This window comes from Lissotriton helveticus, chromosome 10 (assembly GCF_964261635.1).
Source record: "Lissotriton helveticus chromosome 10, aLisHel1.1, whole genome shotgun sequence".
NCBI lineage: Eukaryota > Metazoa > Chordata > Amphibia > Caudata > Salamandridae > Lissotriton > Lissotriton helveticus.
This window is the reverse complement of record NC_136071.1, coordinates 207584594-207601452: the sequence shown is the minus strand read 5'-3', so window position 1 is coordinate 207601452 and position 16859 is coordinate 207584594. Positions and strand designations below refer to the sequence as shown.

The window sequence follows — 16859 nt, the reverse complement described above, 5'->3', positions numbered from 1 at the left end:
TCAGAATTGGTCCAAGATAACATCAGACCATTGGGTGCTAAACATCATTAGAAAGGGCCATACTTTGGAATTTACGCAAATCCCACCATCCAAGCCCTCGACCGCCATTCCATCGAAACATCTGCGTCTTCTGCGGCTCGAAGTTCATCAGATGCTCCTGAAAGGTGCTATAGAGCCAGTCCCCTCCGCCCAAAGAGGAGAGGGATTCTATTCCAGGTTCTTCCTGATAAGGAAGACGCTAGAGAAATGGCACCCCATTTTAGTCCTCCGGGAGCTCAACACCTATCTCATCTTCCTATCTTTCCGGATGGTCTCACTTCAAGACATACTACGTCTCATCAATCCAGGGGACTTAATGGCCACGCTCGATCTAGAAGATGCGTACTTTCACATACCGATTCACCCAGCACACAGAAGGTTTCTACGATTTACAGTAGCCAAGAGCCACTTTCAATTCAGGGTTTTACCCTTTGGTCTTCGCTCAGCCCCAAGAATCTTTATCAAGGTGCTGGCACCAGTGGCAGCGTTTCTACGGAAGTATCACTTTCAAGTCTTCCCTTACCTGGACGACCGGTTGCTGAAGGCTTCGTCCAGGGAGGCTGCGAGGGAAGCGGTCAACGCATGCACAAACCTGTTCCAGAATTTGGGTCTCACTCTAAACAAGGAGAAGTCATCTCTGGTTCCGTCCAGGACTGCTCGCTTCCTGGGGGCCATTTTGGACTCGAATCTCAAAAAAGCTTTCCCAACCTTGGAGAGGCAGGAAAAACTACAAACTTTGGCGCTAGCCTTAAGAAGAAGAAGGTGTCTTTCAGTACGCCGTTACAAATCTCTTCTAGGAGTGATTTCTTCACGCATTCCTCTAATTCCACACTGCAGATTGTGGATGCGTCCTCTTCAGGAGCAGCTGGACATCCAGTGGAGACAGATTCTCGGTTCGTTCGACGACAAAGTGACCATCACCTCGGTAATGAGAAAAGCTGCCTTGTGGCGGACTAAGCAGGAGAACTTGTGATAGAGCGCGCAGGTCACCCGACTATAATTTTACCAATTGCACACCTGGGCCCATAATTCAATTCACCATATTTATCTAATCGGGTAACCTACTCTCTACTATCAGTTCTTTAATCCTACTAATTCCTATTGGTTTCTATACCATTAACTTACCAATCCTTGTCACTGGTGCCTATGACCACAATGGATCAGGGAGTTAGTTGTAAAGAAAGACAGTGAAATAATATTTATAACATTTGCACTTTTTCTAATAACCACAGACTCGAGAAGTTTTGAAAACCTTTATCTAATCTTCGTCAAGTGTTGAAAGCATAAGGTTTACAGCAAGCAAACTATCGATAACCAGAATCATAAAAAGAGTATAACCATGTATTAGATATATTATACCAACCATTTAGAATGCTAAAGGGAAGGTATGAACAGGGAACATACTGTAATGAACTCACAGAAATCAGACTTGAATGGATTATTTAAAGGACAAGGTAGATAAGGGACATGCTAATAGTCACGGTTTAATTTCTTCTACGGATGGGTAAGAGAAAAGGAACACAAATTTTGATGACGACACTGATTTAACCATGAAGTTAAGGGAAAGGTAAAAATATGGAACACGCTAAAAATTCAAAATAAACGCATTAATTCGGCTAAAGGAGGGTAAAGAAAAGGAACATCTGAATTTCATGATGACCGACGCATGCGCAGTAGAAATTCCCGCGTAGCAGCAGCCATTTTAGGTTGCAAGCGTATTAGGATTAGTAAACACATAAGCAAGCTTCACTCGGACACCCCAAAAGTGTCGGAAAAGAGCAAATTAATAAGTCAAACATATTGATTAGTTAATTACCGTTATTCGAGGTTCATGAGTTCAAGCAAGTCGCTTTACGTGCGAATCCTTGCTCCATCACTTGTCCCAAGGTCTATCCTTCGTAAGCGATCCGTCTCCTCAGGTTGTGACGACGGATGCGTCATTGGACGGCTGGGGGGCAGTACTGCAGGATCTGCATGTCAGTGGACATTGGTCACCTCAGAATCGTCTGCTTCACATCAATCTCTTGGAACTCAGGGCAATCAAACTGGCTCTTCAAGCTTTTCTCCCTCGACTAGGAGGTTCGAAGGTTCTCATCCGGACGGACAACATCCCGGCAATGCATTACATAAACAAGGAAGGAGGAACCAGGTCTCTTCCGTTATCTCAGGAAGCTCAAGAAATCTGGGCATGGGCTATCCTTCACGGGATTTCACTGCAGGCGGAACATCTGCCAGGGATCTTAAAAGAAAATGCCAACAGATCAAGCAGGCTATCCTCGGTCAGTCGCGAGTGGGAACTGAACCAGCGGGTTCTGGACAAGGTTTTCCAACAGTGGGGCAAGCCTGCAATAGATCTATTTGCCACACTGACCAACAAGAAATGCTGGTCTTATGCAAGTAGGCTTCACCATCAAGGATCATTGGGGAATGCTCTTTCGATAGCCTGGTCAGGGACATTTGTTTACGCCTTTCCCCCCCATTCCAATGATCCCGAGACTTATCAGGAAAATCAAAGTGGAGCCATGCAAGATGATCTTGATAGCCCTTGATTGGCCGAGACAGTTCTGGTTCACGAAACTCTACCTGTTGTCGCTTGTTCCTCTTCTTCCCTTGCGAACCATTCCGGACCTTCTCACAATGTCCGAGGTGCAAATTTGGCATCCGGATCCAGCTTCATTGCACCTGACAGCATGGCTCCTGAGCAGCGAGAATTCATGAACCTTCCCATCTCAAATGAAATAAGAGAGGTTCTCTCCCAGGCTAGAGCTCTTGCCACGAATAAGACTTACCGTTTCAAATGGAAAAGATTTTGCATTTGGTGGAGGAAAGAAGGTGTTGACCCTTTCTCTTCTCAACCTCATCAACTTCTGCCTTATCTTTTGTCCTTAGCTAAGACGGGGCTGGCCCATTACTCCATAAAAGTTCACTTGGCAGCGATTTCTCGGTACAGACGGTCTGCGTCTGGGCCTTCTCTTTGGTCTTCTAGGATAATTAAACAGTTTCTTAAAGGATTGGTCCGTGTCTATCCCCCGGTGAGGCCTCCGCCTCCTACTTGGCAACTAAATTTGGTCCTCACGCAGCTCATGAAAGACCAATTTGAACCAATACATCGAACGGACATGAAATTCCTTTAATGGAAATTGGCTCTCCTTCTTGCCCTCACATCGGCGAGACACATTGGGAAGTTGCAGGCTCTCACAATTCAGGAACTGTTTCTCCAATTCAAAAGGAATACAGTAATCTTAAGGACTAACCCTAGGTTCATACCCAAGGTGCCCTCGGACTTTCACTTGAATGAGCCGGTTATTCTTAAATCTTTCTTTCCTCACCCTTCCACACCAGCGGAGAGGTCACTGCATTCTCTGGATGTACAACAGTGCTTGAAATGTTATTTGGATCACACCAAAGGATTCCGTAAATCTTCCCAATTGTTCATTGCTTTTGGTGGTCCTCGCAAGGGCTTTCCTCTTTCAAACCAAAGTATTGCGAGATGGATTTTCAGTGCCATTCTCCATTGCCATTCGACAGCGGGTAAGCCGCTGACCGGCAGAATAAGAGCTCATTCCACAAGATCGGTGGCTTCTTCGACAGCTCGCTTCGCGGGAGTGCACATCAGAGACATTTGCAGGGCTGCCACTTGGAGCAGCGTGCACACCTTTACAAAGCATTACTGCTTGGAATCCTTGACACAGGAGGACACGGCTGTGGGCCAGGCAGTCCTGAGGAACCTCTTCCACTAATTGGTGAGCTTTCCTTTCTATCCCACCTTCCTTTTTTACTGCACATTTTGTATCTTCATGTAATGATGGCTATTGCAATGTATGTTTATGCCACAAAATGTGTTTATTGCTGACTGCTTGCTACTCTGATACAAAAGCATGGGAATCTATGAAAGTTTCAATACTGGGGCAAGAAAACAAGTTCCTTCAGGAGGGTTCTATGGGGTGAGGCTCTTCTGATTGGCTAATGCTTAGTTTGGTCTCTTTTACAAAAAGAGGTGGATATGCTACAAAAGGGAATGAGGCCTAGGCCTTTTTCTTTCTCTTTTGTACCTACTGCTATGTTATTTTGTTACCGAGACTCCCATTCCGACGACGGGGAATGATACAAAAGCATGGGAATCTATGAAAGTTACCAATACTGGGGAACCAAAGTTACAGGTAAGTAACTTGTTTTCTTATCACACACGTCTCTGAATCCGCACAGTTCTTGCCTGCCTAGCACTTCCAACTGGCACAGTCAGCAAAAATTTGCATTACCGGTCATGCCAGCCTTAATGTACATAGGCCTTCAAGAAGAGAGAACCAGAGTGAAAAAAAACCAATAAAAGCGGGATCAGAAACAAAATAGGGAATTGTGACAATGAAGTTTTCCTAATCCATATGTATGTGAGTTTTCGGAGTGTGCAGTATTCTCTGTGCGATTCGTGAATGTTTTACTATATTTATTTGGGGAGCAGAGGTGTTGTGCGTAAATGACGATTATTCTCATAATCTTCTCTGGCCGATATCTGAAATGTTTTTTCGTCACCATTTTCTCGACTGATACCGAGAAGGCACAGCTTCCAGACCAAGCTGGAATTCATTGAAATTAAATTAAATTGCTTAACCTAGCAGTGATGCAGATGCTTAAAAATGTGCCACAAGCTCAGGAGCAAAGAAATCAGAGGCTGATAGCTAACAGAAGTCTATTAGATTTTCAAAAAGTGACCGCGTAGTGCAAACGGTAACATATCCAGGACGAGTATTTCTTTTGCAAAATCTTAAGTTTTCTTCTCTAGGATTGATTGCTTTAAAGTATTTAAATGTGTCTCCCAATGATAACATTGTGTTTTTGTTTATACGTAGGTTGACAATGTTTATGATTCCATGTCAAAAAGCATTCCAAGAATGCCCCCAGCTCCACAGAACAAAGCACATACAAGTCCTTTAGTTGATATGTTTAACGATCCACCACCCGTTCAGAAGAATCATTCCTATGAAAGACTAAAAATACCAGGTTATTATTTTTCTGATTTATTTTATTAATACTGAACATTTGCATGAAATATTTCAAATGGTGGTGAAACATATTTCGCGTTAACTGTATTTTTAATGTTTCGGGAAAGTGACTGTTACATTGTCTAATCGAGTAACTGGATACAACCAGGAAAAATGGCATGTTCCTAAATGTGTACAGTATAATTTGATTTTGCCTTTCTTCTAGCTAAATCATAGCGGTTTTTGGTGGACGAGAGCAATTGTGTGTTTCTCGGTAGCTTTTGAATAGCATCTGAGACTTTGATACATGACAGTCAATAGAACCATGTATTGAGGGTAATTTTCAATGAGGCTTGTTTTTCAGCCAACAGCACTAAATATGCTGCGGCGTCCAGACCCACTTGTGTAACTAAAAGTGAATCTACACGTCCAAGCATGCTTCATTCTGAAAAACCTTGACCACCTGAAGTGTATCATTGGTACATTGGGCTAGCTAACATTTAAACAAATACTCCTCACCTTAAAAGAGAAAGAAGGCAAGTATCCTCACGCTTTTTTAATCAATGGAATGCAGCATGCAACATAGTCCTAACACTTTTTTGTTTAGATCTGATCTACAAAGGCTGTCTTATCTTCCACATTACCACTGTTCGCTTTGAAGAACTATGTATTTGGTCAGGAAAGTACTGTAGCTTTAACCCTTTCGGGTATTCACCCTCATATGAGGGTTGACACAGGAATGAAGGAACATTTGTAATGCCGTGGTCACCCAAGGGCATCCCAGCGCTACGAGACCAGGTAAACCACGAGGCACCTACTGAAAGAGGAAAGTTTTCACAATTTTTCTAAACTTAAAATGGTCAGATTCAGAACGTATGTACAATGGAATACTGTTCCAGAGTCTAGGACCACTGTATGAAAACAATCGGTCTCCATTAATGAATGAGCACAGCAGCTTTGAAATCCTACTAAGTGCATCTTCAGATCCTAGCTCATTTTTTTTTATTCTGTGTTGTGCTGGGATGTAATGTTCTAGCTGAGTGAGGTGTAGAATTCTCTCTAGAGTTTCTATGTTGTTGGTGCATAGAAATTCTGTAATACATCGAGCAAGAACCCTCCTGCCTGAAAAGTATTAGGAAAAGGTGCTAATCGTCACTGATACAGCACCAAAACAGCAATGTCACATCCCCCCAGGATAGACAGTACAGTGTGCTAGAGGCTAGAGAGGCCACACGTGTTGCAGGGTACTAACAAACTTCAACCATGTTTTTTGAAAACAGTTATATCAAATTTACAGTAATAAATCTCAGAAAAGCCATACTACAAATAGAGAATACGTTTTCAATAACATACAATACAATGGAAGAAAAACCCAGGTGCACCACTCATACTAAAAACGACTCATTCTTTCAGACCAATTCCTACTCATTCATTCGTACATACCTAAAAATCACACGTCCTACAATCTCCAAATCCCATCTGTTGGTCACCCCACACAGAAAGCTAATGACAATTTAGTACTTGTTAAAAATCACAAAGTGCTATGTGGTATAATGGGAATACCATCAAATCAATCTACATTTCATTGGATGAAGCAAAATTATTGACACAGGAGGGAATGTGATCCCGCGGCCTCCCGGCGGTTTCTTCCCGTGTATCCGTACGGGAATTGATATTTTCGTTTTTAGCCTCATCGGAGTGCAAGCCCGGCAAAGGTGGTTAACTTAAGTCACCTGATTGAATTATATGATAGCAGCAACAGCAGTGCCTATCCAGCCCGTGCTGTCTATGTCCTTACATATCTCTGAGGACTGTTTGATCTGCATGTCCTGGATCTACATAGAGTCCCTTATCTGGGTGTATCTATTAAGGACGTCACTGGATAGGAGTATTCCTCTCCTCACCATGAAGAGATGGGTGCTACTACCCAGGACGTGATGTTCTAACCTCCCTGGTTCTTGGGCTGACGCTGGTGGTCCTTTGCGGCAGACCATTTTTCTTATAATACCGCGTGACTGCTCTCCTTTTTCACTGCATATTGTTAAATCATTTCACTTCGTTTTATACCAGGATGACACTGGCTTTGTATTGCGTTCGATTGACTTTGTGGAAACTCAGGCGCTCCTTCTTTTCTCACCTAGTCATCATATTTTTCTGCGCCCTGACGAAATTGGGGTCATACACCAAAACTCGCGTTGGCGTTGGAGTCCTCGGTTCTCGATGTTCAAGTTCAAAAATTTGTATAGCGCACTACTCACCCAGTGGGTCTCAAGGCGCTTGTGGGAGGGAGATGAATTTACTTATCGAATATCCAGGTTTTAAGTAGCTTCCTGAAAGCGAGGTGGTTCTGAGTGAGGCGGAGGTGGGAGGGGAGAGAGTTCCAGGTCTTAGCCGCTAAGTAGGAGAAGGATATTCCCCCCATGGTGGATCTGTGGATGCGCGAAATTGCGGTGAGGGCTTGATTGGACGATCGTAGTTGGCGGGAGGGGGTGTAGAAGGATAGACGCGTGTTGAGGCATTCGGGTCCTAGGTCGTAGAGGGCTTTGTGTGCGTGGGTGAGGAGACGAAACGTAATTCTCTTGTTGACAGGGAGCCAATGGAGGTCTTTCAGGTGGTCGGAAATGTGGGCTTGCCGAGGGATGTCCAAGATGAGTCTGGCTGAGGCGTTTTGGATGCGTTGGAGTTTTTTCTGTAGTTTGGCTGTGGTTCCGGCGTAAAGGGTGTTGCCGTAATCCAATCGGCTTGTGACCAGTGCGTGGGTGACTGTCTTTCTTGTTTCGGTGGGGATCCAGCGGAAGATTTTTTTGAGCATTCGTAGGATGTTGAAGCAAGATGATGAGACGGCGTTGACTTGTCTGGTCATCGAGAGGGAGGAGTCGAGGATGAAGCCCAGGTTACGTGCGTGGTCCGTAGGTATGGGTGCGATTCCGAGGGCCGGTGGCCACCATGAGTCGTCCCAGGCAGAGGGGGATGGTCCTAAGATGAGGACTTCTGTTTTGTCAGAGTTTAGTTTTAAGCGGCTGTTCTTCATCCACTCGGCTACTTCTTTCATTCCTTCGTGTAGGTTGGTTTTGGCGGTGTTTGGGTCTTTTGTGAGGGAGAGGATCAGCTGGGTGTCGTCTGCGTAGGAGATGATGTTGAGGTTGTGTTGGCGCGCGATGGGTGCGAGGGGACTCATGTATACGTTGAAGAGGGTGGGACTGAGTGATGATCCTTGTGGAACGCCGCAGATAACTTCGGTGGCCTCTGATTTGAAAGGGGGGAGGCGGACTCTGTGTTCTTTCGGTGAGGAACGATATGATCCAGTCCAATGCCTTTCCTTGAACTCCGATGTTGCTGAGGCGTTGTATGAGGGTGCTGTGGCAGACTGTGTCGAAGGCTGCTGAGAGGTCAAGTAAGATTAGAGCAACTGTTTCTCCGTTGTCCAGTAGTGTTCGGATGTCATCTGTTGCTGCGATGAGGGCGGTTTCGGTGCTGTGTTTGGCTCGGAAGCCTGATTGAGGGGAGTCGAGGGATTTGTTGGATTCGAGGAAGGCGGCGAGCTGACTGTTGACGGCTTTCTCGATGACTTTGGCGGGGAATGGGAGGAGCGAGATGGGGCGGTAGTTCTTGAGTTCGGTTGGGTCAGCTGTGGGTTTCTTCAGAAGGGCGCTGAGTTCGGCATGTTTCCAGTTTTCCGGGAAGGTGGCGGACTTGAGGGAGCAGTTGATGATGTCTCGAAGCTGGGGTGCAATGATGGAGTCTGCTTTGTTGAAGATGTGGTGGGGACAAGGGTCTGTTGGTGATCCTGAGTGGATGGATTTCATCAGGCGGGTGGTGTCTTCAGTGGTGATTGGGTTCCAGGCGTAGAGGTTGTTAGAGGGGGGTTTAGGTTCGGAGGTGGGTGGAGAGGGCTGGTCATCGGAATGGTTTTGAAAGCTGTTATGTATTTCGGCGATTTTGTTGTGGAAGAAAGATGATAGAGAGTCGCAGAGGTCTTGGGAGGGGGTGATGTCGTTAGTGCCTGCGGAGGGGTTAGTGAATTCTTTGACAATGTTGAATAGTTCCTTGCTGTTTTGGGCATTGTTGTTAAGTCGATCCTTAAATGCTGATTTCTTTGTGGATCGGATGAGTTGGTGGTGTTTGCGGGTGGCGTTCTTGAAGGAGTCCAGGTTGTCAGTGGTAGGGTTTTTTCTCCAGGTTTTCTCGAGAGTCCGACAGAACTTCTTGGATTTCTTAAGGTCATCGTTGAACCAGGGGTCTTTTTTGTTACCTTGCTTGATTAGATGGTTTTTCAAGGGTGCTAGTTCGTTTGCGCTGTGGGTGATCCATTGTGTGAGGTTGGTGGCTGCTTGGTTTGGGTCCGCTGAATTGGCAGGAGGGTTTTGTTGAAGAGAAGAGCTGGTTAGTGGTGATTTTGTTCCAATTTCTTCGGGGGATAGGTTGTGGGGCGTTATGGGTCGAGGGTTTTCTGTAGTGGAAGTGAACGCAGCTGTGGTCCGTCCAATGGAGAGCTGTAGTGTGGTCGAAGGAGATGTGCTTGCTGGAGGTGAAGATAGGGTCGAGCGTGTGTCCGGCAGCGTGGGTGGGGGTGTCAACGAGTTGTTTGAGTCCGAGATTGGCCATGTTGTCCAAGAGGGTGGTGGTGGTGGTGTTGTTTTTATTGTCCAGGTGGAAGTTGAGGTCTCCCAGTAGAATGTAGTTCTCGGATGGGATGGCATGTGGGCTGATGAAGTCAGCGATGTCTTCACTGAATTGTGTGCGGGGTCCTGGTGGTCTGTAGATGAGGGTGCCTCTGAGTGTGGTTTTGGGGTCAGTGTGAATCTGGAAGTGAAGGTGTTCGGCGGTAGCGAGGTTATCGTCGGAGCTGGTCGTGATGCGGATTGTGTTCTTATGGACGATGGCGATGCCTCCTCCTGTTTGGTTGATGCGGTCCTTACGGATGATCTTGTAGCCGTCCGGGATGGCAATGGCGATGTCGGGGGCTGATGAGGCGTTCATCCAGGTTTCTGTAAGGAAGGCGACGTCCGGTGATGTGGTGTCGAGTAGGTTCCAGAGTTCGATGGAGTGTCTGTGGACTGAGCGGGTGTTGAGCAGTAAGCACTTTAGGTGGTTAGTATCCGAGATCTGTTTGGAGTTTGTGGATTTGGTGTGGGTCTTGATGCAGTCGAACTTGCAGGAGTGGCAGGTGAAGGGTCCATGGGTGTGTCCTGGAGCGGCTCGGTAGCAGTTTAGGAGTGGGCTGGGGTTGAGTGCTGAGAGCGTAGCGGCGTCGTATATAATGCGGGAGGAAAGGGTTTTGCGAGGACCAGGGGGTCTGGCGCTGGGCACGGTCCATGCGCGGACGGGCGTAGACGGGCTTACCTTTGGCGCACCTTCGGCGTGCATGGGGCGCGACCGCTGCGCGTGAACGCTGCGCGCTTAGGCATCTGTCATATGTGGATAGTGGAAAGGGAGGGGCGAGGGAGGATCAGCTGGGAGGCGGGTGCGGGGTGAAGATCCGGTGAGTGGGGCACCACAACAACAACAAAATGGCAGCGAGCCAAAAGTGCTACAGTATTGGGGCACAAACAGCGTGAACGCGAAGCAGATGGCAGTGGCACCGGCACAATCAGGCAGCAATCAATATTACAGGCACCGCAGCAATATTTAAAATAAAAATAAAGCGTACTTCGGCAATCAAAGCGCTACGATTTTAAATGATCAAACTAATTAGCAAACTAGCAAACTAGCAGTCTAGCGCTACAGTGTACTTGCGATATTCGAGCAGGCAGAGGTAAATGTGAGAGCGAGGCGAGGTATCAGACAGCAGTCCAGGTGGCAGGCAGAGCGGGGAGCAGCGTGAGGAGCGACCGCTTCTGTTAGGAACAGGACGGTCACCCCAAGATTATCTATCTGTGGCATTCATTGAAATGTTTAAACAAATAGTGTCAATAATTTTGCCTAATCCAATGAAATAATATTATGATAGATTGATTTGACGGTACTACTATTATATCACATAGCACTTTGTGGTTTATAATAGGTACCATATTGTCATAAGCTTTCTGTGGGGGGTGACCAACAGATGGGATTTGGACATTGTAGGACACGTGTGATTTTTAGGTAAGTGCGAATGAATGAGTATGAATTGGTCTGAAAGAATCAGTGGTTTTTAGTATGAGTGGTGCGCTGGGGTTTTCTTGCATTGTATTGTATATTATTGAATACTGATCGACTACTTTCAGTATGGCTTTTCTGAGATTTGTTACAATAAATTTGATATAACTGTTATCAAAAAACATGGTTGAAGTTTGTTAGTACCTTGCAAGACGTGTGGCCTCCCTGGCCTCTAGCACACTGTACTGTCTATCCTGGGGGGATGTGACATTGCTGTTTTGGTGTTGTATCAGTGACGATTAGCACTTTTTCGTAATACTTTTCAGGCAGTGGGGTTCATGCTAGATGTATTACGTGTTTCTTCTACCCCTGCCTATCTATTTGTTCGGGCTCCTTTTTGTGTGATTTGTCTTTTTAGAAATTCTGGTCAGAAGGAGTTTGATTGAAGGAGTAGCCATATATGGTGCTTTTAATACAATAAAACGTTTAACCAGATATTTCTCGGAGTCAGGGATTCATATTCAGACAGTATGGCTTGGAAATAGTGAGCAGTATTTGTCTCTTTCTTTTTCTAAGCGGTGTTATCGAAAACATTGCACTTACATTGAGAAATATTGGGTGAAATCAATTAACTTTACACACTTCATACAAATACAGGAGCTCTGGTCGGTTCTGAGACTGCAAAGCCCATCATGATGCGGCCCTGGTGGATACATCCTCCCGTAGTTTTCTCACCTTATGAAGACTCATCACAGGCTTCAGCCTGCTCTGGAAACCTTTTTTCCACAGCAATAACACCCCAGCATAGCCATGTGGCACCATCTGACTCCAGCAATGATTCCACTTCTGTATGTGATGCCACAAAGGTATATCATATGCCAACTGGTGCCCTAACGTCATTTCCTGTTTTTCTGCACCACATGGACACAGCCTGGCGCTGCTGCTTGGTGTCTCCACAAAGAAATTCCCAGCATTCTACTCCAACAAGGTCAAATGTCTCCTGAGACTTGAATCCTTTTTGACAGCGGAGTAAGACGTTGTTTATGGATCCTCATGACTGAATATGGTCTCTGGGGCTGGGACACGACACCACAGATTGTGACACTTGCAACTCAAGGTTATCAGGGAGCATGCAGTCAAGTTACTCTTTCCTGAGTCCCTGAGGAAGAGCCCCCACTCAATCCCACCCCCAGGCAGACTTGATCTCCTAAAGGTAAGTCACTGTGCAGGTAACGTTCCCCTAGGAGATCTTCCCACACAAAGCACCACAGGATGAATCCTCTTCTTCCTCGATGAAAGGATCCCATTCAGTGAACCATTAAGAGGAACTACACCATTTGCTGATTGTGGGCTCTACCTCAAGTCTGAGAGAACCCCTGGCATCTAAGAAGTTGCAGCCAGAGTCCCCCAGTGCAGGTCAAGGCCATCTGGGTAGCTATCTTGGATTTTCAGGATAGCCCAACAACTCTTTGGGCTATTCCCTAGGGGGTGAAAGCCTCTGCTGGTTTTATGGCTTTGTTGGCTGTGGCCCAGTGTCAGAAGTTGTCAGGGTTCACTTCATCAATGGCTGGAATCTTGTGGCCCCTCCCTACTCCAGCTGAGTCAGTATATAACTGAGGGGTTCTGCTTGATACCTCCCTCAACTTCAACCTGCGGGTAAATTGAACCCCAAGCACCTGTTTCTTCATTATTCGATCCCTCAGGAATAACTTTCCCTTTAACCCAGAGGAATTTCGTAAATCGGTGGCTCACCTCGGGATTAGACTACTGTAACGATCTGTATCTCAACCTAAACAGCTTCTCCCTTAGCAAACTTCAGATAGTACAAAATGTGGCTGCACGTCTCATTCTCAACACTTCGAAATACCTTTCAGTGAGAGAAGGCGTTTGAAATCTCGACTGGCTCCCAAACAAGAAGCGGGTGATCTTTATCTTTAAGGCGCTTGGCACAGTCCACCTAGATCCGCAAGGCACAGGCTCACTGGCCATTAGGTCATCCTTTCATTTGTATAGGCCTGCCAGCCACTTAAATTATGGAATAACCTGCCAAGCTACATTGTAGAGACTGACTCCTACACCTCCTTTCGAAAACACCTAAAAACCTGGCTCTTCTCCTTTTAGTTAGATTTCCCTGGTCCTGGCGGATTATAGGCTTATCTTCTTCCATCTATTTTTTTTAATTGGGGTCATTGTTTTCTCTCCCTTTTCTCTTTTAGGTCAGCTGTCTCCTGGGAGGGGGGGGTTGAAATCCCAGATGCAGCAACTTGGTACCTGCGGGGTTAGGCCACTATATACATTTATTTTTCATTTAATTTAATGGAGAATGACTATTTGGGGAGACAGCTTAGTGTTCTCGCAGTGCTTCAAGGACAGGAGGTGACAGCTTGAGCCCGAGCGATGGGGAAACCTGCAAGTCTAACAACAATATTGTAACCACTATGGTTACTCTAAGACTGAGCTGTCCCAGCAGCACACCTAAGCCAGGGTTGGATCTGGAAAGCTTTGGCAGCAGTAGTAGACCAAGTCCACAGTGTCCTGTATGGGCTCTGCTTCCTCTAAGCCTCTCTGATTTCCTTCCCACAATCTTCTATTTGGGGGTGGTGTCTTTTTTTTGTTACCAATTGGAAGGTGGTCATGAAAGACTGATGGGTCATCCAACTGACATGAAGGTCTATGTACTTCTCTTCTTATCCTCCCTACAGAACCAGTCTGTCCCAGAGATCACTCCAATACGTCTATCATAAGCTAGGATCCCGGACCTGAAGCTGTTGTGACTGTTATACCTCATGGCCTCTCGCATCCTATTGGTACATCGTGCCATAAGGCGGGTGATGTCCTTTCATTGTTGTCTGACGAGTTTGTGACTTCAATATTACGGTATCCATTCAGCTCAGGTAAAGATCTTCCAGTTGTTGCATTTAGATCTGCATTGGTGGATGGACTCCTCCATCCTTCTAAAGGGGGTTGTGCTTTCAGACCACCACAAGCTCAAGCTATCATGGCCACAGACGCCTAAGCAAGGGGCCTCTGGTCCATGTAAAAAAAGCAACTAGAAATAAATGTGCTTGAGCTTCGGGTGGTCTAGCTTGCCCTGAAGGCTTTCCTTCCTCCTTTCTCAACAACATTCTATTGGATAATATCACCACTATTGTTAAGTAATAGATACGGCAGAGTGGGATTGTGGACCCTATTTTGGGAGGCGATTCACTTTTGGGGGTGGGTACAGAGATGGTAATCTTTCTGGTGGCAGCTCATCTGGCTGGCTCCCATACTGTGAGGGCAGATTCTCTGTCACCTCTCACTGGAGAGTGGAAGCTACACTCAATGTGACTGCGAAAGTAACTACTCTGCAGCTGGGAACTGGAAGTGTACTTCATTTTGTGCCATGTATTTCCTGCTGGTGGTTCGCTTTAGGATTACATCAGGTTCTGCTTTTCTTGGGCCTGCTGTATCAGGGGTATTGCAGAAAGTGTGGGTGGATTGGACACATCTGATTCTGCTTACTGCAGGATGGGCAAAGAGGATTTGGTATGCTAATCTGTTGCCTTTAATCATTTGGCCTCCTCTTCACCTCACACAGAGCAGACTGGCTCTCATAGCAGGATGGTCATGTCTTCCACTCCAATCTCTCCAGATTTTGCAGCTGTATGCGGGGAGATGGAGCAATGCATTCTGGAATACTTTAGCCTTCCTGTTGAGGTGACAAATGTCATCCTGGTGGCCCAAAAGCCTGGAAAAAAAAGATCTTCACAGACTATTGAATCAGATTTGTACCGTGGAGTTGGTTGGGTGTCAATAATTTTAAATCTTGAATGTTCTATACATTGGGGATTGCATAGTCCCTTTCATATCAAGATATGGCGGTGACTATGGTTGAAAGCTATCTCGCTTCTGTCTTTGTTTATGGGCTTTCCTGATCAACTTTCCTTGTTTAAGTCTCCACTAGGGGCATGTTTTCTGAAAGACTTTCTTCACTTGTTCCCTCCCACTCAATTAATTGTCCCTTCCCACTCAATTAATTGTCCCTTATTGGGGCTTGCATCTTGTTTTGACTTTCTTGATGGCATCTCCATTTAAGCTGATTTACAGTTTTCCAGCTGTGCGATTCGCTCTAAAACTAGTTCTGTTGGTGGTGATTACTTCTGCTTGCTGGGTCGGAGACTTCATGCCCTTTTGTTTTGCCCCCTCTTCACAGTAGTTTTCTATCCAGATAAGTTGGTTGTTTACATTTGAACATCCTTCTTACCCAGTGTGGTTTCTGTCTTTCATGTGGCCCAGAAAATTACTCTTAAAATTATCTTCCCTCCTCTTCATCCAATCAACAAGGAGAAGGAAAGATAGCATAAATTGGAACCCAGGCATGCAGTATCCTACTACATTGATTGCACTCATCAAGACAGAGTAAATGTTCAGCTGTTGGGGAATGCGTTGTAGCCAAGAACTGCAATGCAATGTCCAAAAGCACCATTGCTCATTGCGTCTTCTTCATTATCAAAATCTTCCATGCCCTGCCTAAGAAAGGCGCCCATTCCGCTTCTATGGCTCTTTCCAGAGGCACCTCACTTTTCCGTCATCTGCTTGTCTGTTCTTGTATGATAACTGTAGTGTGCCTGTGTATGTATGGGCTGAGCGGGCATACTTATAATGTTGAATGAGGATGCAGTGACAATGTGATGGTGCATGGAATATTGGTGTTGTCATGGTGGGGGATGTAATGTAATACGTATTTATTAAGCGCAGCTGTCACCCAAAAGGGTATCCTGGCGCTGTGACCAAAACATTACCGACAGATGTTACGCATTACACTACTCTTGGGAAGAGATAGCTTTCTAAACCCTTTTCAAAAGCCGCCAAGTCCTGGCAGCTCCGCAGGGGCAGAGATAAGGAGTTCCAAAGTTTTGCAGCTGCAAAACTGAACAACCGGCCGCCCATCCTCACCCTTTTAATCCTGGGGACAACTACCAGGAAGGCTGAGGAAGATCTCAGCGGTCTTGCGGCTGAGTACCAGGAGAAGAGATCTTGTAACATCACTGGCCCCAGCCTATGTAAGGCCCTAAAAACAAGGCAAGAGGCCTTGAAGTAAATCCGTTGCTGAACAGGCAGCCAGTGAAGGTCCGAAAGCGCCAAAGACGATGACGCTGAGCGTGGACGAGAGAGGGCCAGCTTGGCAGCTATGTTGTGAATCCTCTGCAGCTTAGAAACCAAAGATGTTAGGGGCTCCTTGAAGCAGTGCGTTGCAGTAGTCTAACCTACTGAGAATGGTACTACGCACCACTTCTGTCCTGGCCGCAGTTGGAAGTAACGGAAGAATCTTCCGTAAAGTACGGAGCAGGAGAATACAGGTCGTCGTGGTTTTATTAACAAAAGCGTCAAGCTGCAGGCTAGGCCCGAACATGACGCCAAGATTACGGGCCGAGTCAGCAGCAGTCACTGTGCCCAAGATTGAAGAAGGATGCCTGGGAGTTGATTACAATTATAGTTAGAATTGATCCCTAACAGGAACTATGGCTGTAGCCCAAGGGTCTAACATGAAATAAAGAACTGACCTCCTAATTGAACGGCTCTGGACTCTTTTGTTCCTCCAAGTGTAGGAAAATTAGGTGTTGGAGGACCAATTCTCGACTTGTATGTTTTAGACAACTAACCTAATAAATAGTTATTCACCATCACTTACCTTGCATATTTAATGTGCCTAAATTGTTCCCCTCTCGAGGGTGGAAATCCTTTGCAAGAATTATCAAAGATTAAAAACTCATTTAACTT

The 16859-nt window shown here is 45.9% G+C and overlaps 1 protein-coding gene across 1 annotated transcript in view; it reads left to right on the top strand.

Moving 5' to 3' along the window:
* BAIAP2L1 (BAR/IMD domain containing adaptor protein 2 like 1) overlaps positions 1 to 16859 on the top strand; it is a 558841-nt gene that overhangs the window by 355929 nt on the left and 186053 nt on the right. Inside the window, exon 9 of the mRNA XM_078665168.1 lies at positions 4887 to 5037. Within this exon, the coding sequence (XP_078521294.1) occupies positions 4887 to 5037 (151 nt within the window). The remainder of the gene's footprint in view (positions 1 to 4886; positions 5038 to 16859) is intronic.